This window comes from Neophocaena asiaeorientalis, unplaced genomic scaffold (genome assembly GCF_003031525.2).
Source record: "Neophocaena asiaeorientalis asiaeorientalis breed wild unplaced genomic scaffold, Neophocaena_asiaeorientalis_V1.1 scaffold72, whole genome shotgun sequence".
Lineage (NCBI taxonomy): Eukaryota > Metazoa > Chordata > Mammalia > Artiodactyla > Phocoenidae > Neophocaena > Neophocaena asiaeorientalis.
This window is the reverse complement of record NW_020185336.1, coordinates 13061037-13085738: the sequence shown is the minus strand read 5'-3', so window position 1 is coordinate 13085738 and position 24702 is coordinate 13061037. Positions and strand designations below refer to the sequence as shown.

Below are 24702 nucleotides of genomic sequence, written 5' to 3'. Positions count from 1 at the left end.
CGGACTCTCAACCACTGCGCCACCAGGGAAGCCCAGAAAATTACCCTTTTTGAACATCAACGTTTATGCCTTATACAATGACAATGAATCTATTATATTCAGAGGTTATTTCTTTTATGTTTTCTTAATACTCTCAATATTAGATTAAGCTTTTCATATCAACTAAACTAAAATTCTGATATTTTTGCCACTAATAGCATGAGAATAGTGCTTCAGAGCTTCTAACAAATAAATTAATAACAACCCCATCAAGAAGACCCTCTCCACCCTGCTCTAAAATAAAGGGCCCCTTTGTTCACCATCTCTAATGGGAATCAGGACAGAATGGTAGTTAGTTTGGACTCTGAAGTCACAGAAACCTGAATATGAACATCAACTATGCCACTTAGTAGCTGCATAACCTTAGACAAGTTAATTAACTTCTCTTAAGTCTGTTTCTGCATCTATAAAATAGGAATGATAAGGGAATCTAACTTCTAAGGGTTGTTAAGAGCTTTAAAAAAGGTAGCATACATAAAATGCTTAAAGCAGTGACTGCTAACCCTAAATAAAGATCAGCTATTATCACTAATATATATGATTTGGGGAGGAAAACAGTTTTTGGTGCTACAAATGCAAACAACAAATTTTAGAACAGAAAGTTTTTTTCATTTCAAATCTATTTAAAATGATTTCCCTTACTATACAACTCTATTAATGCTTTATATAGTTAAAATAACACAGCATATATATTTTTTAATGACAAATTTCTTCTCTTTTTAAAATTTACCTTATTTTTTATCACAGCACGTACTTCTGTTGCAAAATCACGGGAACATACTTCTAAATGAAATATCTTTCCACAGTTTGCCACACAAGCCCCAAGAAGCTATTAATTAAAATAAAAATCAATATATAAATGTCAAGATATTATCTTACTTAACTGAAATAAATACACATTTAAAATTTGGGTCAAATAATAACATGACTTTCACTTACAGTTAACGCCTGCAGAGCAACATGAGGAACCTTATGATTTACCCTTTTCATTATGGCTTTTAGGCAATCTTTTGCTCTAAAAAAATGAAGAAGGTTAAGTGTTCAGAATTTCAATTCAAACATTTTTAAATTTAAACTTATTTGGTAGCAGAATACCTTATATATACACCTGCAAATGTCACTTCATTAAAGGACTCAATCTATAAAATGATCTTACACAATGTTTTGCTCATAGACTTGTAGAACTTAAAAAAGAAAAAGAAAAAGAAGACTTGTTGCAAAGGTTGTACATTCCAAAATCAAAAATGAAGAGCCAAATCATTTCAAAAAAGGTCAGTCAACACAAGAGAACAATATCATATAAATTACCTTTTCATTTCTTCAAGACAGACTGAGCTTTCACACAGCAAATTCTTATCTTGTGGGAAGAAAAACTAGCAAGATATACAGTCTCAAAAGATTTAAGTATAAACATGCATGAATGCACTTTGAAAAGCTGTAATGTTAAAAAAATGCTTTCATCAGTCTTCTAAACTTCTAAAGTATAATCAGTTCAGCTTGACTGCTCCATTCCATCCCCAAAGCACCATTATTTATATTCATTTTTTCATTATGATTTATTGCATTTACCTATTCATTATTGAAAGGTCTTTTTAGTATATATGTTTTATGTTATTATATTTACCTACTTCATTATTAAACATGTCTAAGTCACAGGGGAATTCCCTAAATAATTAAGTCTATTCATTGTTAACGTGTGTCCCTGCTGTAACAAGGCTTTAATTATATGTTTTAATATTTCAAATTTTTGGTCAATTCTTTTCATTTGTTCTTTCAGGATGAGGTTAACCACATAAATCCAGCCACCAGCATGTCTTTACTTTTATCCCCCAAAAGGAAATAGTAAAAATCCCATTTTCCTTCCAAAGTAACATCAGGATAAGAGACACAGATTATTAAGTTCCTAGACATTCAGTGGGCATGACTGGGCATCTTACCCATTAGGAGTGCTTCCAACTTTGTCACATATGTCCATAATAAGACTCCAATCTTCTGTAGTGTTGTACTCATTTGTGGCCTTTTCTATAAGAGATAAGCACACACAAAAATAAGGATGTCTTGCATAACAATAAATACCAAGAAAGACATAAAAGCAGCAAGAGAAAAGCAACCAGTTACACACAAGGAAACTCCTGTAAGACCATTAGCTGACTTTTTGGCAGAAACTCTACAGGCCAGAAGAACATGGCACAATATGTTTAAAGTGATTAAAGGAAAAAACCTACAAACAAGAATACTCTAGCCAGCAAAGATATCACTCAGATTTGAAGGAGAGATGAGTTTCACAAACGAACAAAAGCTAAGAGTTCAGCACCACTAAGCTGGCTTTACAAGAAATGTTAAAGAGACTTCTCTAAGCAGAAAAGACCACAACTAGAAATACAAAAATTATGAAAGGAAAAATCTCACTGGTAAAAGCAAATATACAGTAAAGGTAGTAGATCAACTACGTACAAAGCTGGTAGGAAGGTTAAAAGACAAAAATAGTAAATTCATCTACAACCACAAGAGTAATTAAGGGATACAAAAAATGAAAAATTGTAAAATATGACATAAAAAAATTAAAAGTGTATGTAGGGAAATGTAAGGTGGTTAGAATGTTTTTGAACTTAAGGTCATCAAGTCGGGACTTCCCTGATGGCACAGTGGTTAAGAATCCACCTGCCAATGAAAGGGACATGGGTTCGAGCCCTGGTCCTAGAAGATCCCACATGCCATGGAGCAACTAAGCCCGTGTGCCACAACTACTGAAGCCCACATGCCTAGAGCCCGTGCTCTGCAACAAGAGAAGCCAAAGCGATGAGAAGCCCGTGCACCACAACAAAGAGTAGCCCCCACTTGCCTGAACTAGAGGCCTGTGCACAGCAATGAAGACCCAATGCAGCCAAGTATGTAAATAAAATAAGTTAATAAAAAAAGAAGTCATCAAGTCAAAAAATATACATATGATTATATAAATATGTATATGTCTCGATATATATCTGTATGTTGATATGTATAAACTTCATGCTAACCACAAATCAAAAACCTACAATAAGGACTTCCCTGGTGGCGCAATGGTTAAGAATTTGCCTACCAATGCAGGGGACATGGTTTTGAGCCCTGGTCCAGGAAGATCCCACATGCTGCAGAGTAACTAAGCCCGTGCACCACAACTACTGAGCCTGTGCTCTAGAGCCTGCGAGCCACAACTACTGAGCCTGCGTGCCACAACTACTGAAGCCCATGCACCTAGAGTCTGTACTCCACAACAAGAGAAGCCACTGCAATGAGAAGCCTGCGCACCACAATGAAGCATAGCCCCCACTCACCACAACTAGAGAAAGCCTGTGCGCAGCAATGCAGACCCAACGCAGCCAAAAATAAATAAATAGATTTACTAAAAAAACCCACCCCAAAACCTACCATAGGTACACATACAAAAAAGAGAAAAGAATCCAAATGTAACACTAAAGATGGTCATCAAATCACGAGATCAAAGGAAAAAGGAACAAAAAAGAACTACGATAACAACCAGAAACAATTCACAAAATGGCAGTAAGTACAAACCTATCAATAATTACTTTAAATGTAAATGGACTAAATGCTCCAATCAAAAGACACAGGGTGGCAGAATAAATTAAAAAACAAGACTCGTATATACATGCTGCATACAAGCAACTCACTTTAGATGGAAAGATACATACCAACTGAAAGTGAGTGGATGGAAAAAGGTATGTGTTCCATACAAATGGAAACAAAAAGAAAGCTGGGGTAGCAATATGTATATCAGATAAAACAGACTTTAAAACAGACTGTAACAAGAGACAAAGATGGACATTACATAATGATAGAGGGATCAATCCAACAGAAGATACAACAATTGTAAATTATGCACACAACATTCAAGCAGCTAAATACATAAAGCAAATATTGACAAACAGAAATGGAAATATTGACAGTAATATAATAATAGTTAGGGACTTTATCACCCCATTTACATCAATGGACAGATCATCCAGACAGAAAATCAATAAGGCAACACTGGCCTAAATGACACAATAGAGCAGATGGAACAAACATATATAGAACATTTCATCCAAAAACAACAGGATACACATTCTTTTCAAGTGCACATGGAACATTCTCCAGGAGAGATTATATGCTAGGTCAAAAAACAACTCTCAATAAATTTAAGAATGAAATCATACCAAGCATCTTTCTCTGACTACAGTGGTATGAGACTAGAAATCAACTACAAGAAAAAAACTGCAAAGAACACAAACACATGGAGGCTAAACAATATGTTACTAAATAACCATGAGCCACTGAAAAAAAATCAAAGAAAAAATAAAAAAAGTACCTGGAGACAAATGAAACTGGAAACATAATGATCCAAAATCTTTGGGACACAGCAAAAGCCGTTCTAAGAGGGAAGTTTATAGCAACAGAAGCCAGGCTCAGGAAACAAGAAAACTCTCAAATAAACAACCTAAATTTATCCCTAAAGGAACTAGAAAAAGAAGAACCAACAAAACGCAAAGGTTAATAGAAGAAAGAAAATAAAGACCAGAGCAGAAATAAATGAAAGAGAGACTAAAAAAACAATAGAAAAGATCAATGAAACTCAGAGCTAGTTCTTTGAAAAGATGAATAAAATTGATAAAACTTTAGACATACTCAACAAGAAAAAAAGAGAGGGCCCAAATAAAATCAGACATAAAAGAGAAGTTATGACTGACAATGCAGAAATACAAAGGATCATAAGAAATTACTATGAACAATTGTATGCCTGTAAAAGGGGCAACCTAGGAAAAATGGATAAATTCCTAGAATGTACAATCTCGCAGGATTGAATCAGGAAGAAAAAGAAAACATGAACAGACCAATTACCAGTAATAAAATTGAATCAGTAATTCAAACAAACAAACAAAAACACCCTCCAAGAAACCAAAGTACCAAAGTCCAGGACCAGAGGGCTTCACAGGTGAATCTATCAAATATTTAATGAAGAGTTAACATCTACTCTTCTCAAACTATTTCAAAAAACTGAAGAGGAACGAATGCTTCCAAACTCATTCTACCAGGCCAGCATCATCCTGATATCAACACGAGACAAAGAAATCACACAAAAAAAGAAAATTATAGGCCAATATCACTGATAAGTGTAGATGCAAAAATCCCCAAAAACATATTAGCAAACCGAATTCCACAATACAGTAAAAGGATCATACACCACAATCAAGTGGGATTTATCCCAGTGATGCAAGGATGGTTCAACAACCACAAATGAATCAATGCGATACACCACATTAACAAAGTGAAGAATAAAAATCATATGAGCATCTTAATAGAAACAGCTTTTGACAAAATTCAAAATCCATTTGTGATAAAAACACTCAATAAAGTGGGTATAGAGGAAACATACCTCGAAGTAATAAAGACCATATATGAAAAACCCAGAGTCAACCTCATACTCAATGGTGAAAAGCTGGAAGTATTTCTTCTAAGATCAGAAAAAAGACAAGGATGCCCACTCTTGCCACTTTTATTCAGCAGAGTATTAGAAGTCCTACCCACAGCAACCAGACAAGATAAAGAAATAAGGGGAATCCAAATTAGAAAGGAAGAAATAAAACTGTCACTGTTTGCAAATGATATATTATATGTTGCTTTTCTATATGTTAACAACAAACTATCAGAAGGGAAAATTAAGAAAATAATCCCACTTACAATTGCATTAAGAAGAATACAATTCCTAGGAATAATCTGACCAATGAGGTAAAAGACCCGTAGTTAGAAAACTACAAGAACTGAAGAAAGAAGTTGAAAACAACGATGTCCTGTGTTCTTGGATTGGAAGAATATTGTTAAAATGACCATACTACCCAAGGCAATTTACAGATTCAATGCAATCCTTATCAAAATACCAATGGCATTTTTCACAGAACTAAAGCAAATAATTCTAAAATTTGTACATAATCACAAAGACCCCAAATAGCCAAAATAACCTTGAGAAAGAATAGCAAAGCTGGAAATATCACACTAGCTGATTTCAAACTGCTAAAAAGCTACAGTATGGTCCTGACATAAAACAGACACATGGATCAATGGAACATAATAAAGAGCCAAGAAATGAACAACACACTTATATGATCAATGAATCCATGACAAAGGAGGCAAGAATATATAATGGGGAAATAAATTCTTCAATAAATGGTGTTGGGAAAACTGGAGAGCTACATGCAAAAGAATCAGACTGGACTACTTTCTCACACCATATACAAAAATAAAGTCAAAATGGATTAAAGACCTAAATGTTAAGACCTGAAACCATAAAACTCCTAGAAGAAAACATAGGCAGAATGCTCTCTGACATCAGTCTTAGTAGTTTTCTTTGGATATGTCTCTTCAGGCAAGGGAAACAAAAGCAAAAATAAACAAATGGGAATACATCAAATTTAAAAAGATATGGCACAGTGACGGAAACTATCAACAAAACAAAAAGGCCACCTACTGAATGGGAGAAGATATTTGCAAATGATATATCTGATAAGGGATATCCAAAATACACCAAGAACTCATATAACAACATCAAAAAAAGCCATCAACCCAATTTAAAAAATGAGCAGAGGAAATGAATAGACATTTTTCCAAAGAAGACTTACAGATGGCCAACAGACACATGAAAAGATGCTCAACATCACTAATCACCAGGGAAGTGCATATCGAAACCACAATGAGATACCACCTCACACTTATCAGAATGACTATCATGAAAATGATGTGGAGAAACGTGAACTCTTGTGAACTGCTGGTGAAACTGTAAATTGGTGAGCCACTATGGAAAATGGTATGGAGGTTCCTCAAAAAATTAAAAATAGTACTGCCATGTGGTCCAGCAATTTCACTCTGGGTATTTACCTAAAGAAAATAAAAACAATAATTCTAAAAGATATATGCACTTCAATGTTCACTGCAGCATTATTTATAAAAGCCAAGATATGGAAGCAATCAAAGTGCCCAGCAAAAGATGAATGGATTAAGAAGATGTGGTGTGTGTATATACATGTATGTAATGGAATATTACTCAGTAATATTCTAAAAAAATGAAAAAAATAAAATTGCCATTGTGACAACATGGATGGATATAAACAATATTATGCTAAGTGAAATAACTCAAAGAGACAAATACTGCATGAACTCACTCATACGTAGAATCTAAAATACAAAACAAAATGAAACAAACCGAAACAGACTCAACAAATGTGGGTGGTTGTCAGAAGGGAGGGATTTGGCAGGGTTGGGGGGGGCAATAGATGAGGGGAATATTTTAAAACTTCAGTTTTAAAATAAATAAGCCACAGAGATAAAAATACAGGATTAGGAATACGGTTAATAATGCTGTAATAACTTGATATGGGCACAGATGGTTACTAGACTTATTATTATGGTGATCATTTCATAATGCACCCAAATGTCACATCACTATGTAGTACTCCTGAAACTAACAATATTTTACATTAACTATACTTCAGTTAAACTACAGTAAAATAAAATAAAATAAAATAAAAATACCAAGAAAGGCACAGTAGTTAAGATTGAGAAGTCTTACCTTTTCTTTTGCCAAATATAAAAGTTGCACAGAAAGATTTCAGACAATGAGTACTTTTATTAATTTCAATTTTAAGTTGTATAATTAAATGTGCTGAGGTATACCAATAAAATGTCTTCTAAATAATTAAATATTAAATAAATTTCAAATGATCAATAATTCTACCAAATTCTTACTTCAAAGAAAGCCTTAAAAATGTGTTACAATATAAGGAAACATGGAGTGAACTGCTCACTGAAGCATTTTTTTAAGAGCAAAAAGGAAAATGGATTAAGAAAATACAGTAAATTCATATAACAGAATGTGAAAATGAGTTATAAAGAACTGAACTGTCCAAAAATCTGTAAATCTCAAAATGATGATTTGTTTGGCTTATGCTGAGTTTAAAAAGCTTATATATAACATTCACATGAACTTTTAAAACAGCTAAATTGAGATGTAATGCACATCCCAATACAATTCACCATTTAAAGTGTACAATTCAATGTTTTTAGTATATTCACAGAGTTGTGCAACTATCACCACTATCTCATTTTAGAACATTTTCATCATCCTAAAAATAAATCCCTAACCATGGGAAATCACAGCCCATTCTCCCCCTAGACAACCACTAATCTACTTTGTTTCTATATGTTTTCCGGACTTCACATATAAATGAAATCATAAAATATACAGTCTTTTGTAACTGGCTTCTTTTACTTAGTATAATGTTTTCAAGGCTCATCCATGTTGAAGCAGGTATCAGTACTTCATTCCTTTTTACAATGTTGAATAATATTTCATTCTACAGATATACCTCATTTTATTTATCCATTCACCAGCTGATGAACATTTGGGTGTTTTCTTTGTGGTTTTTTTGGCTAAGTTTGAATAATGCAATGCTGCTATGAACATCTGTGTACAAGTTTTTGTGGGGATATATGTTTTCATATCTCTTTGGCATATACCTAGGAGAACTGCTGAGTTGTATGGTAACTGTTCAATTTTTTTAGGAAATGGCAAACAGTTTTCCAAAGCAGCTGTATCATTTTACATTCTTACTAGCAATATATGAATGTTTCATATAAAATTAAAACTTTATGTTTTAAAAAAACATTTAAAAGTATGCTCTATTCTTTAGATATACATATACAGACAGTAAATATATTAACATATGCACAAGAATGATAAACACCAAACTGGAGGTGGATGGGGAATTAAAACAATGTACACAGGGACGTAATTGTATTTGTAAACTTTTGTTTATTAAGTTGCAAAGTGAGTATGCAGAAATTCTTTATTTTATTCTCAGTATGTTTTTTTGTGGTCTGAAATATTTCATGATCAAAATAAAAAGTAAAAATGTAAATTTTTAAAAAGCATGGTCAAACTATAATAATTTAATTATGTAGCATGTTTACTCTTTTACAATTTCAATATCAAGAGAGACAATACAATTTTTTTTCTACTAGTATAGAGAAGTGGGGATATAAAAACTAGCACTTTAGAAACATTTTCTTTATGTCTTTTCCCCTTTTAATAAATATATCCTATGATTTCAAATACAGACAAACCTGGGTACTATATACATATAAGGGTACTATTATCACTATGATAAACAGGAAGGATGGTAGGAATCTAGAGTAGCTCCTTTTCTAAAGGCAAGGAATAGTAAAAGAAACCAAAAAAATAAACAGGCTTATTAGCAAACAGCTATACTTTGCAAGTAGGAAAGAAAAATACAGAATCCAGTTGACCTCAATTAAATACTGTAACAAACTTTTAAAAATCATGCAAACTGGGGGCTTCCCTGATGGTGCAGTGGTTGAGAGTCCGCCTGCCGATGCAGGTCCCGCGGGTTCATGCCCCGGTCTCCGCAGCGGGAGAGGCCACAGCAGTGAGGCCCATGTACCGCAAAAAAAAAAAAAAAATCATGCAAATTGCCTAACACAATTTAAGGATAAAAGGCAATTATTCTGACATATGTGATGAAATGACAAGTCAGAGACATTAGAAGTAATATATTTTTGCCTACCGTAAGTTCTAGACTCAAGCACCAAGCTCTGTAGGTGGAAACATATCTACTCAGGTCCAGCTTCTTCCCTTGTACAAAGATGACTAACTCTTCTACAGGGAAAGTCAGACCAGGCTATATTTTTCAGAGGTTTAAAATGCTTAACTATTTCTTAATTACATATCTAATAATTCCAGTGAATTCAAAAGTACAGACAAGAAAAAAAAGAAAGCAAAAATCTTCTAATTCTACAAACCTCTTGGAAAACTATGATGCATATTTCCCCAGACTTCTTCCTATATATGTATATGGAAAAATAATAAAAATATGTGTAAAACTAAAAATAGGCTTATAAGTATAAGGTGTCCAAAGAGAGCACCCAAAAACTGATAACCACTTCCCTGCCAAATGAACAAGTTGAGAAACAAAACAAAGAATAAAATATTACTAATAGAAGCTTTAGGTGTGCTGGACAAATGGGCTTGCTAATAGCCCCAGAGGTGGACATGTTAGCACTAGAAAGAAAAAGAGCTCTCCCTCAGGGGTGAGCCCCTGCACAACTTATTCCATGAAGAAATCACTCAATGGCTGTGGAAAGACTAGCTAGCTGCTATGCTGACAAAGGGCATCAGTAGGGCCAGTTACTCCCTAATTTACCAATCAGATAAGATACCGTGATCATATAAGATACCGTGATCATACTAAATGTATCATTTCCTAACCTGCATTTCCACTTATAATAAACATCTCTCCATGTTCATAAATATATGTCTATACTAACATTTTTAATAGCTGCATGATGCACCACTGTATACAGTGTGGCCACAAAGTGCCTATACAAGCTAGTGAGAAGTTATCAGCAAACTATAATTTTAAATACATCAAGTACTCAGCCTCTCTTCTTTGATACACTTACTGTTACCATTCATATTGATGTCCCACATAGAATAAATACAAAATAATTAAAAGAGGTCAGGACTTCATGCATAGGCCTTTCTGTAGATGTGTCATAGCATACACACTTAATCTTATCTGTCTGTCTCTGCCACTGTTACTCTTCCTCCACCCAATCCTCAGAAGGAATGTAGACTGCATTATGGCAGGAATTTTTTGTTTTGTTTTGTTCACTATTATTATTTCCAATTCATAAAACAGTATTTGGTGCACATAGCAGGTGCTGAGTAAATATTTGTCGAATGAATGAATGATGCTCATTGCTCCTTCATATCCTATAACCCTGGTACAATGGCTGTAAAGTGGGAAACAATAGCAGAACTTCTGATTATATGAACTCTAAAAGCCTTTAAGAGGCCCCATGTGCCCCCAGTGAAGTCTGTGCAAACTTCTGGACCAGTTAAGAGCTTCACGCTGAGCAGACATCAAGGGGCTGCACAGGATCAAGCTTCAATAGCAACACCCTGTGGCAACAACAGGCAACAGCACTCGGGGGCTTAAGAGGGAGGTTCCAGTTCTCTGCTTGTTTACTAAAGAGGAATGACAATACCTCTGGGAATTTCAACAGGTAGACAAGGTAAGTGCGGAAGGGAATGCTTGAGAGGGAGGCAAAGGACTTCTTGTACAGTGATATATAGGTGACTAACTTTTTACCTTGAGTCTGAAGAACAAATCACATATATTACATATGACTTGCCAGCTTCATGCTCAACTCTTCTCTCTGCTTATAATCGATGGGGTTTTGTTTTTGCTGTACAGATTGATCTTTTTTTTTTTAATGTCATTTGGCAATGTTATAACTACCTGAGATTAAATATTCACCCGTATATTTCTCTGTATATATATTATTTACAGGCAAATCCTTAGTCTTTCTGAAATTTCATTTGGCACATGGAGTGAGGCATGGACAGAAAAGTATTTTTATAAATTATTTTCAGTAGTTCCAACATCTAAGAATCTATCCTTTCCTCTCTGATCTGAGAAGCCAGCATAATCAATTACCAAATTTTGCCAGTACATATGTGTATGAGTACAAATACACACACTCACACCCACTCATGCCCACCCCCCACATGCAAATGAGTCCGATTTTGGACCATCCAATAACCTACCTATTTCTGCTAGAACTCAACTTTTAATGATTGCTTTTTCAATTTTGGCCATGTGATACATAATTAAATGTGAAGCCTTTTCAATACCCCTCAAAACCCTTCTAACAATTTCAAAAATATCTAAACAGAATTGTTTTTACTTGATGTAATCCTTATAGAAAATGGAAAAATCCTTACTTACTCTATCCAGCATAGTTTACTTTCAACAAATACAGGACTCACAATTACTCTTTTCAAAAAGTATAAAATCTAAAGACTTTATAATGGCCTGCCAAAAAGGATTTCATTTTTCAAGTGAACGAAGTAACAGTTAAATTATGTACTTAGGAGTATTTTAAACTCCTGGAAAAATTTTAACTATTATAATTAAGGAACCATTCTTTTATAGCATGTCACTTTGCCCAGTGTTGGGGCCATATCTCACATTATCCTATGTCAAATTCATATAGGGGGAGACAGTTAAAAGAGCCCTCCTGGGGCCTAAATGCTAAATTTCTAGGGTTTGGTGGGTGTAAGTTATAACATTTCATCACCAGGTTTTGATTACTGTATATAGAGAGCTTCAAATACACAGTGAAATACTTCAGAAAGATTCTAACAATATCATAAAGAATCAGTCCATCAATACCTATAAGAACAAAAGAGTCACCCTCTACAAAGTCCATTATGTTCAACACACAGCATTAAAAAGAATTCAAGTCTACCCATAAAACATTTTTTTAAAATAAACTTATTTATTTATATATATATTTTTGGCTGCATTGGGTATTCCTTGCTGCACGGGCTTTCTCTAGTTGCGGCGAGTGGGAGCTACTCTTCATTGCGGTGGCTTCTCTTGCTGCGGAGCACAGGCTCTAGGCGTGTGGGCTTCAGTAGTTGTGGCTAGTGGGCTCTTGAGTGCAGGCTCAGTAGTTGTGGCGCACAGGCTTAGTTGCTCTGTGGCATATGGGATCTTCCTCGACCAGGGTTTGAACCCGTGTCCCCTGCACTGGCAGGCAGATTCTTAACCACTGCGCAACCAGGGAAGTCTAAGTCTACCCATAAAACTTTTAATAAAATAGGCTTCTTCAGTAATAAAAAAAAAAAATTAACTATGAAAGACAAGAATGCCCAAAAGAGATCTTTAAAGCTTCTCCTACTATGTTTGAAAATAAAAACTCATGACTTGTCTGCTTTCAACCATGGCAGAATATCTGGTACCAGATTTGCTATTCTACCGAAAACAAGGATAAAACTGGCCAAAATATACAAAGCAACTGTGTTCAGGAAATGAATAACAAGCAGTGCACATCTGAGGTCTTTGAGGGAAGGGAAATATGAAGTGAGCCTCTCGATGGCCCCAGTGTTCTGCCTGGGAACACTTTCCTGTCCCAACACAAGGAGGACTAGCTCAAATAAAGCAGCTAGGAGACAGCAGATTTCTGAGCACAGGGATTTAATCATGGGTCCTCGCTGCTCAAGGGCTGTGCTATACACACCCACACCCACATCCACACAGGGTGAGGCTCTATGAGGTCTAGCACAGATCACCTACTATGAGGCTGAAAGGTTGTGCAATGCAAGGAGTCTTTTAAAGTCCCTGTTACAGACTGAATGTCTGTGTCCCCACAAAATTCACACCTTGAAGCTCTAACCCCCAGCATTGCTGTAGTTGGAGACTAGACACAAAAGAAGTAATTAAGGTTAAATGAGGTCATAAGGTCGAAGTCCTGATCCAAGAGAATTAGTGTCCTCATAAGAAGAGACACCAGAGAGCTCACTGTCTTTCCTCACACGTACAAAGACGAGGTCATGTGAGGACACAGTGAGAATGCAGCCATCTGCAACCCAAGGGGAGAGCCCTCACCAGAAACCAACCCTGCTGGGACCTTGACCTTGGACTTCAAGTTGACAGAATTGTGAGAAAGCAAATTTCTGTTGCTTGACTACCTAGTCTATAGTATTTTGCTATGGCAGCCCAAGAAGACTAATACTCCACCCAACTAGAGTAGAGAGAACATTTCAGGCTATCAGTTGAAACCCCAGAAAGGTTAAAACACCTTAGGAATAAAGGTACCGGAAAATTTAGTACAATATTGAAATAGGCCTACCTCACAAAGAAAACCAAGCCAGACAAAAACCTAAAAGATTCTCCAATAATATAACTACCTGACAGAACAAAATTCAACACTCTTTTAAAGGAAGACAACATAATCTAGCCTCCTTACAAAGAATAAGGAGTGACCAGCATAATATAAAAAAATCACTAGATGTGCAAAAAAGTGTCCCACAATCAAGATAAAAATAATCAATAAAAAAGATAGCATAGGGCTTCCCTGGTGGTGCAGTGGTTGGGAGTCCGCCTGCCGATGCGGGGAACACAGGTTCGTGCCCCGGTCCGGGAGGATCCCACATGCCGCGGAGCGGCAGGGCCCGTGAGCCATGGCTGCTGAGCCTGCACGTCCGGAGCCTGTGCTCCTCAACAGGAGAGGCCACAGCAGTGAGAGGCCCGCGTACAGAAAAAAAAAAAAAAAAAAAAGAAAAAAAGCATAATCCAAATGTTAGAATTAGCAAAAAAGTACTTTAAAGCAGGTATTATATTTTTTTTTCAAGAACTTAAAGCAAACGATGGTCATAAGTGAATAGATGATGAGTGCCCAGCAGGAAAATAGAAACTATAAAAATAGAATAATATACCCTGAGAAAACCATAATTCAAAAAGAGACATGTACCACAGTGTTCACTGTAGCACTATTTACAACAGACAAGACATGGAACCAACCTAAATGTCCATCGACAGATGAATGGATAAGTAAGATGTGGCACACATATACAGTGGAAAATTACTCAGCCATAAAAAGATACGAAACTGAGTTATTTGTAGTGACGTGGATAGATCTAGAGTCTATCATACAGAGTGAAGTCAGAAAGAGGAAAACAAATACCATATGCTAATGCATATATATGGAATCTAAAAAAAAAAAAAAGGTACTGATGAACCTGCAGGGCAGTAATAAAGACGTAGACATAGACAATGGACTTGAGGACATGGCGGGGGGATGGGGGGAGAGGAAGCTGGGGCAAAGTGAGAGTAGCATCGACATACATACGCTACCGAATGTAAAATAGTTAGCTAGTTGGAAGCAGCAGCATAGCACAGGGAGATAAGCTCGGTGCTTTGTGATGACCTAGAGGGGTGGGATAGGGAGGATGGGAGGGAGGCTCAAGAAGGAGGGGATGTGGGGACATATGCATGCATATGGCTGATTCACTTTGGTGTACAACAGAAACTAACACAGTATTGTGAAGCAATTATAGTCCAATAAAGATCTATTTAAAAAAGTGGTATACCTAGAACTGAAGATACAACATCTCAACTAAAATATTTCACTAAATGGGTTTAAAACAGATTGAAGACTGCAGAAAGAATCAGTGGAGAAAACCTGACAAGCCTCTTAGCCTCATCCACCAGAGGGCAGACAGCAGAAGGAAGAACTACAATCCTGCAGCCTGTGGAACAGAAACCACATTCACAGAAAGATAGACAAGATGAAAGGCAGAGGGCTATGTACCAGATGAAGGAACAAGATAAAACCCCAGAAAAACAACTAAATGGAGTGGAGATAGGAAACCTTCCAGAAAAAGAATTCAGAATAATGACAGTGAAGGTGATCCAGGACTTTGGAAAAAGAATGGAGACAAAGATCAAGAAGATGCAAGAAATGTTTAACAAAGATCTAGAAGAATTAAAGAACAAACAGAAATGAACAACACAATAACTGAAATGAAAAATACACTAGAAGGACTCAATAGCAGAATAACTGAGGCAGAAGAACGGATAAGTGACCTGGAAGACAGAATGGTAGAATTCACTACTGCGGAACAGAATAAAGAAAAAAGAATGAAAAGAAATAAAGACAGCCTGGGACTGTCTTTATTTATAAAATAAAGAGACCTCTGGGACAACATTAAACGCAATAACATTCGCATTATAGGGGTCCCAGAAGGAAAAGAGAGAGAGAAAAGACCTGAGAAAATATTTGAACAGATTATACTCGAAAGCTTCCCTAACATGGGAAAGGAAATAGCCAACCAAGTCCAGGAAGCACAGTAAGTCACATACAGGATAAACCCAGCGAGAAACATGCCGAGACACATAATAATCAAATTGGGAAAAATTAAAGACAAAGAAAAATTATTGAAAGCAGCAAGAAAAAAATGACAAATAACAAACAAGGGAACTCCCATAAGGTTAAGAGCTGATTTCTCAGGAGAAACTCTACAAGCCAGAAGCGAGTGCCATGATATACTTAAAGTGATGAAAAGGAAGAATCTACACCGAAGATTACTCTACCCGGCAAGGATCTCATTCAGATTCGATGGAGAAATCAAAAGCTTTACAGACAAGCAAGAGCTAAGAGAATTCAGCACTATCAAACCAGCTCTACAACAAACGCTAAAGAAACTTCTCTAAGTGGGAAACACAAGAGAAAAAAAGGACCTAGAAGAACAAACCCAAAACAATTAAGAAAATGGTAATAGGAACATACATATCAATAATTACCTTAAACGTGAATGGATTAAATGCTCCAACCAAGACACAGGCTTGCTGAATGGATACAAAAACAAGACCCATATATATGTTGTCTACAAGAGACTCACTCCAGACCTAGGGATACATTCAGACTGAAAGTGAGGGGATGGAAAAAGATATTCCATGCAAATGGAAATCAAAAGAAAGCTGCAGTAGCAATACTCATATCAGATAAAATAGACTTTAAAGTAATGTTACGAACCAAAGAAGGACATTATATAATAATCAAGGAATCAATTCAAGAAGAAGATATAACAATTATAAATATATATGCATCCAACATAGGAGCACCTCAATACATAAGGCAACTGCTAACAGCTATAAAAGAGGAAATCGACAGTAACACAATAATAGTGGGGAATTTTAACACCTCACTTACACCAATGGAAAAATCATCCAAACAGATTATTACTAAGGATACACAAGCTTTAAATGACACAACAGACCAGATAGATTTAATTGATATTTATAGGACATTCCATCCCAAAACAGCAGATTACACTTTCTTCTCAAGTGCACATGGAACAGATTCTCCAGGACAGATTACATCTTGGGTCACAAATCAAGCCTCAGTAAATTTAAGAAAGCTGAAATCATATCAAGCATCTTTTCTGACCACAACGCTATGAGATTAGAAATGAATTACAGGGATAAAAACGTAAAAAACACAAACACATGGAAGCTAAACAATACGTTACTAAATAACCAAGAGATCACTGAAGAAATCAAACAGGAAACCAAGAAATACCGAGACACATGATAATGTAAACACAACGATCCAAAACCTATGGGATGCAGCAAAAGCAGTTCTAGGAGGGAAGTTTACAGCTATACAAGCCTACCTCAAGAAACAAGAAAAATCTCAAATAAACAATCTAACCTTACACCTAAAGGAACAAGAAAAAGAAGAACAAAACCCAGAATTAGTAGAAGGTAAGAAATCATAAAGATCAGAGCTGAAATAAATGAAACAGAAACAAAGAAAACAATAGCAAAGATCAATAAAACTAAAAGGTGGTTCTTTGAGAAGATAAAACTGATAAACCATTAGCCAGGCACATCAAGAAAAAGAGGGAGAGGACTCAAATCAATAAAATTAGAAATGAAAAAAGAAAAGTTACAACAGACACCGCAGAAGTACAAAGCATCCTAAGAGACTGCTACAAGCACCACTATGGCAATAAAATGGACAACGTGGAAGAAATGGACAAAATCTTAGAAAGGTATAACCTTCCCAGACTGAACCAGGAAGAAATAGAAAATATGAACAGACGAATCACAAGTAATGAATCTCAGCCATAAAAAGGAACGAAATTGAGTCATTTGTTGAGACATGGATGTATCTATAGACTGTCATACAGAGTGAAGTAAGTCAGAACGAGAAAAGCAAATATCGTATATTAACACATGTTATGTGGAACCTAGAAAAATGGTACAGATGAACCGGTTTGCAAGGCAGAAGTTGAGACACAGATGTAGAGAACAAACGTATGGACATCAAGGGGGGAAAGCCACGGGGGAGTGGGGATGGTGGTGTGCTGAATTGGGTGATTGAGATTGACATATATACACTGATGTGTATAAAATTGATAACTAATAAGAAGCTGCTGTATTAAACAAAAACAAACAAACAAACAAAACCACATGCACCCCAATGTTCATTGCAGCACTGTTTACAATAGCCAGGTCATGGAAGCAACCTAAATGCCCATCGACAGACGAATGGATAAAGAAGATATGGTACGTATATAGAATGGAATATTACTCAGCCATAAAAAGGAACGAAACTGAGTCATTTGTTGAGACATGGATGTATCTATAGACTGTCATACAGAGTGAAGTAAGTCAGAACGAGAAAAGCAAATATCGTATATTAACACATGTTATGTGGAACCTAGAAAAATGGTACAGATGAACCGGTTTGCAAGGCAGAAGTTGAGACACAGATGTAGAGAACAAACGTATGGACATCAAGGGGGGAAAGCCACGGGGGAGTGGGGATGGTGGTGTGCTGAATTGGGTGATTGAGATTGACATATATACACTGATGTGTATAAAATTGATAACTAATAAGAAGCTGCTGTATTAAACAAAAACAAACAAACAAACAAAACCACATGCACCCCAATGTTCATTGCAGCACTGTTTACAATAGCCAGGTCATGGAAGCAACCTAAATGCCCATCGACAGACGAATGGATAAAGAAGATATGGTACGTATATAGAATGGAATATTACTCAGCCATAAAAGGGAACAAAATTGGGTCATTTGTAGAGACGTAGATGAATCTAGAGACTGTCTTACAGAGTGAAGTAAGCCAGAAAGAAAATAACAAATATTGCATATTAACGCATATATGTGGAACCTAGAAAAATGGTACAGATGAACCAGTTTGCAGGGCAGAAATTGAGACACAGACGAAGAGAACAAACGTATGGACACCAAGGGGGGAAGCAGCGGGGGTGGTGGTGGTGGTGGTGTGATGAATTTGGTGATTGGGATTGACATGTATACACTGATGTGTATAAAGTGGATGACTAAGAACCTGCTGTACCAAAAAATAAATGAAAATTTTAAAAAGTGATCCTTACTCAGAAGTTAATTTATCATGGGAAAGGAAACACATAAGCACAATCTATGGTAAATTAAAATGACTACTCAATGTTTGAAGAATGAATGAATGAGCAAGTGAATGAATGCAATTACGTCAAAAGTCCTAACTGTCAACTACTATGGTATGTGTTCATATACAATTTTGAGTAATGGAGGAAATGGTTGTCATTTGGTAAAAAAAGAAAGTTTCAGTATTATACAGTTAATATAACCTCAGATACAAACCTGAACATGTAAAAAAAAAAAAAAAAAAGTTAGTGAACATGAAGAAAAGTTAACAAAAGTTATCAAATTTGAAGAACAGCGAAAAAAGATTTAAGAAAACTGAAGAGTCTCAGTATATTAAGTTTTTAAACTTTCTATGTAACAAATGCAAATTAGTGGTTTAAAACACCACCCACTATTAGCTCATAGTTCTGTAGTTCAAAATCTAAGCAGGCTCAGTTGGGCTCTATGCTCAGGTTATTACAGACTTGTTGTTGGGGAATTGTTGTTAATTAATTACACATGGTAACTAAATTCATGCATGTTGGAATTATGTAAAGTGAAGACTGCTTGTACATTAAAGCAGAGTTTAAATATTTCTTCAAATGTGCACAAAACTACCAACACCTAGAAATAATCTAGGACAACAGACTCAGTGTGTTCTCTGAATACACTATATTTGTATTAGATCAAACATAATAGCCAATCACAAGGACATTAACAATCACAACATATAATTAAGACTGTAACAGAAGGTAACATAACATTTTATTATAATTAGGATACTATATATCAATATCTTGGGCTATGACTAAAGCAATGCTTAGATCTTAGAGAAAAAATTACTTCTTATGTATTAAACAATTATTTTTATACCTTAAAACTATAGTAGAAGAACAGGGGAAAACTGGCAAAAAAAAAAAAAAGAATTTTTTTTTCCCCAGAAGAAGAAATAAACTAGAAAATGGAAAGCAAGTAAATAAGTAAAATTCATTTTGGTATCTAACAGGAAACCACAGCTGACAGCTTTTACTAAAGATATAAAAACGCTTTTTCTTTGTACCAATTCATTATAAACTAAATAATTACTTGAAAATATAGAACAATTTTTTCTAGTTTATAAATCTTACATGTTTACACTATTAAATACATATTTGTTATTAAATTTCTAGACCACACAATTCTTCTGTAGCTAAATTAAAATTAACTAAAAGTTAATTTAGTTAAATTAAAAGTTAAATAAAAATTAAACGCCCAATACTTCAAACTGACAGATTATAAATATTTCACTGCTTCTCTGACTCCAATGACAACAAACACACTTAGCATTTTAGAGTACTTGGGTTCAACATACATTTTCTCATTTAATCCTCCTCCCAATTTAATGCTTTGATTTGTTTGGGTAAAATTTTTATTGATACAAATCTTCAGTTTACTCTGGAGAAAACAATAATATAAATTCTACTTTTCCTAAAATGAAAGCCTACTTACAGCTCTGAGTAATGAATGATAGGTAATAATTAATTAAAAAACAATAACAATGATTTCCTTGGTGGCACAGTGGTTAAGAACCTGCCTGCCAATGCAGAGGACACGGGTTCGAGCCCTGGTTCGGGAAGATCCCACATGCCACGGAGCAACTAAGCCTCGTGTGCCACAACTACTGAGCCTGCATTTTAGAACCTGCGAGCCACAACTACTGAGCCAGTGTGCCACAACTACTGAAGCCTGCACGCCTAGAGCCCGTGCTCTGCAACAAAGAGGAGACACCACAATGAGAAGCCTGCACACTGCAATGAAGAATAGCCCCCACTCGCCGCAACTAGAGAAAGCCCGCGCGCAGCAACGAAGACCCATCACAGCCAAAAATAAATAAAATAATTAATTAAAAATGAAAAAAATAACAATAGTTTCAAAGTATTTTACGTACGCTAAACTACTTACATTGAATCCAATGAAAATGCCCCATTTTATAGATGAGCAAACTGAGACAGAAAAGTAACTAGCACAAGATCATACAGATACTAAATAGTAAAAGTGGGATTTCAGTCTAGGCAGTCTGGCTCAGGGCATATTTTCTATTAATCTGCCTCTTGGGTGCAATTTTTGTTCAAAACTGCTAAATTAACTCTTTCAACAAGTTAGTTTTCAGTTTCTCTATGCATGAACATTTTAAACATACTGAATAGGACAAATGCAAGATCAACTCTTGTTTATAAGAAAAGAATCAGACACAATGCCACACTTAACTCCATTTACTGCATCATTTAATAACACAATATACATATTTAAGAACTTCTTGCTCTGGTGGAATACAGAAGAGTGACTGCTACTCTTTTCATTTCACATGTTACCACCAACATTTGTGGGGGGACTAGGAAGAGTTTAGAGAGTTGGGCAGATAGGAAAAAGGAAGAAACAAAATCAAAATCATCTTTTACTTCCTTCTAATATTGTAAATCATCTACTTAAAAGGTAAAAGGTCTAGAGCCAGCCTTTACATTCCTACAAGTTCACTTTCTTCTTGTCTGATACTCCCAAGATGCCCTCTGTAATCCTGTTCATTGAGAGCCATACCCCCTCGCAACTCCACAGAACAGGCATGCTCTTTTCTACAAACACCCTTACATTACGGAACAGGGCAGAAGAATAAATGTAGTAAGTATAATTTCTATTTTAACAGACCTATCTGGAAGCTTCACGTGCAAGACACAATAAGAGCTGGGGAAAAGGAAAAATGAGTCTCAAAGTAGCCACTAACACGCCAAAACATCACAGATGGAGAATCAAAAGCAGTTAGGTTGGGCAGATGACCACATAACCTCTGCAGACTGAGGAAATCATTATGCACATGTGGAGTACACACGTCACCCATTAACACTGAAGACCCACCTTCTCTATTCCCAGCTCTGAAACTTACATATTAGCTTAAGGTTGCTAGGTAGTTCACCTCAGCTCTGACTCAAATCTGAATCCATGTTCTCATCTGTAAAATGTAAATTAAAATGGCTGCCATGCTTAAAAGAGGAGTTGTGAAAATTAAGTGAAAAGAAAAATGGGTGAAAAACTTAAACAGATATTTCAAAAAAGAGGATATTAATTTAGTGAATAACTATATTAAAGATTAGATAAATAAATACTTATTAAAGCCACAAAGAGATGCCACTAGAATGGCTAAAATTCTTAAAATTACACCACCATGTACCAACAAATTTTTTATATGAAATTGAAGTAATATGTGCTAAAAATAAGTAGGTGGCAGCTTCAAAATGTCAATAATTTTCAGGGGGCAATGTCTGATATCTGTCATATAGACCTTCTTAGGTTCAATCCCTATACTCAACACAAACATTTATTCACTATCAAGTAAAGTTACAGGGCCTAATAAGGCAATAATATTTTTTTTAAAAAAGTTCTTTCCCTTTCCCTTCCACCTCAAGGGACAGTAGTAGTATGTGTATACTTACTTGTAGAAAAATCATCCTCTTGCTCTCTTACCTAACTTTACAATTACACTTGACCCTTGAATAACATCACCCTTGAATAACATGGGTTTTAACTGCAGAGATCCACTTAATATGCAGATTTTTAAAAATAACTATATTGGAAAAATTTTTGGAGATTTGTAACAATTAGAAAAAACTTGCAGACAAACCGGGTAGCCTAGAAATATCAAAAAAATTAAGAAAAAAGTATGTCATGAATTGTATAAAATATATGTAGATATACACATAACCTTCAAAACATGTTAACTGACTGTTACTGTTACTGGTAAGGCTTCCAGTCAACAGTAGGCTATTAGTAGTTAAGTTTTGGGGGAGTCAAAAGTTAACACATGGATTTTCAACTGTACAGGGGGTCAGCACCGCTAACCCCCCGAGTTGTTCAAGGGTCAACTATATAATCTAAGTAAGATTAGAACTAAACATTATTATCAGGAAATAAAAAGTGTATTATTAACTATCAACATCATCAGTGCATATGAATCAAAAATATAAACTACAATGTCTTCTCAAATTCTAAAAGAACATAAAAGAAATTCCCTTTTATGATTTTACTAATCTGATAATAAACCCATATGAAAGAAAAAAGGCAAAAAACAGCTAAGAGTATAAAAATGAAGAAAAACAAGACAGGGGGCGTGCCCTACCACCTATAAAGGCCAACGACATTAAGAATGTGGTATTGGTACAGGATAGATAAAAAGAACAGTGTAGAACAGAAAGCACAGACACAGACCTCATACAAGGAAAGGGATTTACTGTATGAAGGAGAAAGTGCTCCAAACTAGTGGGGGAAGGATAGATAATTCAATAAATGGTGATTAGGCAACTGATAATTGCCTACTGTGAATTGACTATCCAATCAAATCTCTCCTTAGACCTTACATAAAGACCAAGTCCAGGTGGACTAAAGACCTAACTGTGAAAATCAAAACTTCAATAAAACTTTCAGAAGAAAACATAACAAGATCCTTATAGACTCAAGGAGGAGAGAAAGCTTTTCTTGAACAAGAAAATAAAATCAAGGGAGAAAGACAATATTACTAAACCGAAACTTCAATCTTCTTAATAGTAAAAGGCAGCACAAAAAGAAAAACAAAAAGAAGCAACAGACAAGGATATATATTTGCAATTCACATAAACAACAAAAGATTAGTAGAGAACACATGTGAAACTTTAAAAATCAATAAGAAAAAATAATCCAACAGAATAATAAGTACATGAAAGTAAGGAGCAGGCAATTTATACAAAAAGAATACTGACCAAGAGACATATGAAAAGATGCTCAACTGCAATGAAGCTGAAATAAATGGAAAACAATGCCCTATTTCACACCCATCAAATTGGCATAAATTTTAAAGTCTGACAATACCCAGCGTCAGTGAGACTGTGGAACAACAGGGACTTCACTTCCACTGCTGGTGGGAGTAAAATCTCCCACAAACACTTAGAAGAACAATTCTGTATTATTTAACATTTTGCAACTTTGCACTATATGCATTTTTAAAAAAGAATTCCTCTTCAAGATACAATCCCTTGAGAATCTCTCACTCTTGTGAAGAAGAAAACGTGGATAATAACTTTCACTGCAGTGTTGTCTGTGATAGCAAAAAACTGCAAAAAACTTCATGTTCATTAATAGGAGAATGAGTTAAAAATATGTGGAATATCACATAGCTCTTAAAATTAATGAACTAAAGCTACAAACATCAACATGAATAACTCTCACAAAAAATGCTAAATGACAAGCTGCAAATGACTACAGAGAATATTATTTTTTATGAAGTTTAAAAACATGCAAAACAATATATTTGTATGTATAGTATATATTATAAAATAGACTTTTTTATCTTTTTAGAGTGTTTAACTCTGAGAGGAAAAAGAATAGTTATCAGGTAGCTAATAAATAAAAGTAATAATTTCCACTGTATTTTGAATGTTTTCTTTAAAAAAAAAAGAATGAAGTGTGGCAAAATGTTAGGACTTGACAGAGGTGACTGACAGGAATAGGAGTTTATGTTATATTCTGTACTTTATGCTAAAAATTTTTCATCGTTTAAAAAATTACGAAATATATTAATTAAAATTTGTAACTATTTTAATTAGGACTAGGTATTAGAAATTTTTGGTACCATGTAAGCAAAAGAAAGTATAGGAAAAAAACTGGCTGTTACAGCTGTCATTCTCACCTAAAACCAAAATTAAAAAAATTTTTTGCAACAACCTCATGTGTTCAAGAATTGCCTTAATGACTATGTAAATGTAATATATTTAAATGTATAAAGTAAATTTGTATTACCAGAGTGCCATCAATATCTTTTTTTTTTTTTTTTTT

General features: G+C 35.1%; 1 protein-coding gene across 2 annotated transcripts in view; it reads right to left on the bottom strand.

Annotated features, from left to right (window-relative positions):
• The window catches only part of STAM2 (signal transducing adaptor molecule 2), a 46952-nt gene that overhangs the window by 18355 nt on the left and 3895 nt on the right, over positions 1-24702 (bottom strand). For both annotated transcript variants that reach the window (XM_024735970.1, XM_024735971.1), the window contains exons 2-4: positions 1977-2061; positions 979-1054; positions 770-868 (exon numbers count right to left, since the gene is read on the bottom strand). In XM_024735970.1, coding sequence (XP_024591738.1) covers positions 770-868; positions 979-1054; positions 1977-2061 — 260 coding nt within the window. The remainder of the gene's footprint in view (positions 1-769; positions 869-978; positions 1055-1976; positions 2062-24702) is intronic.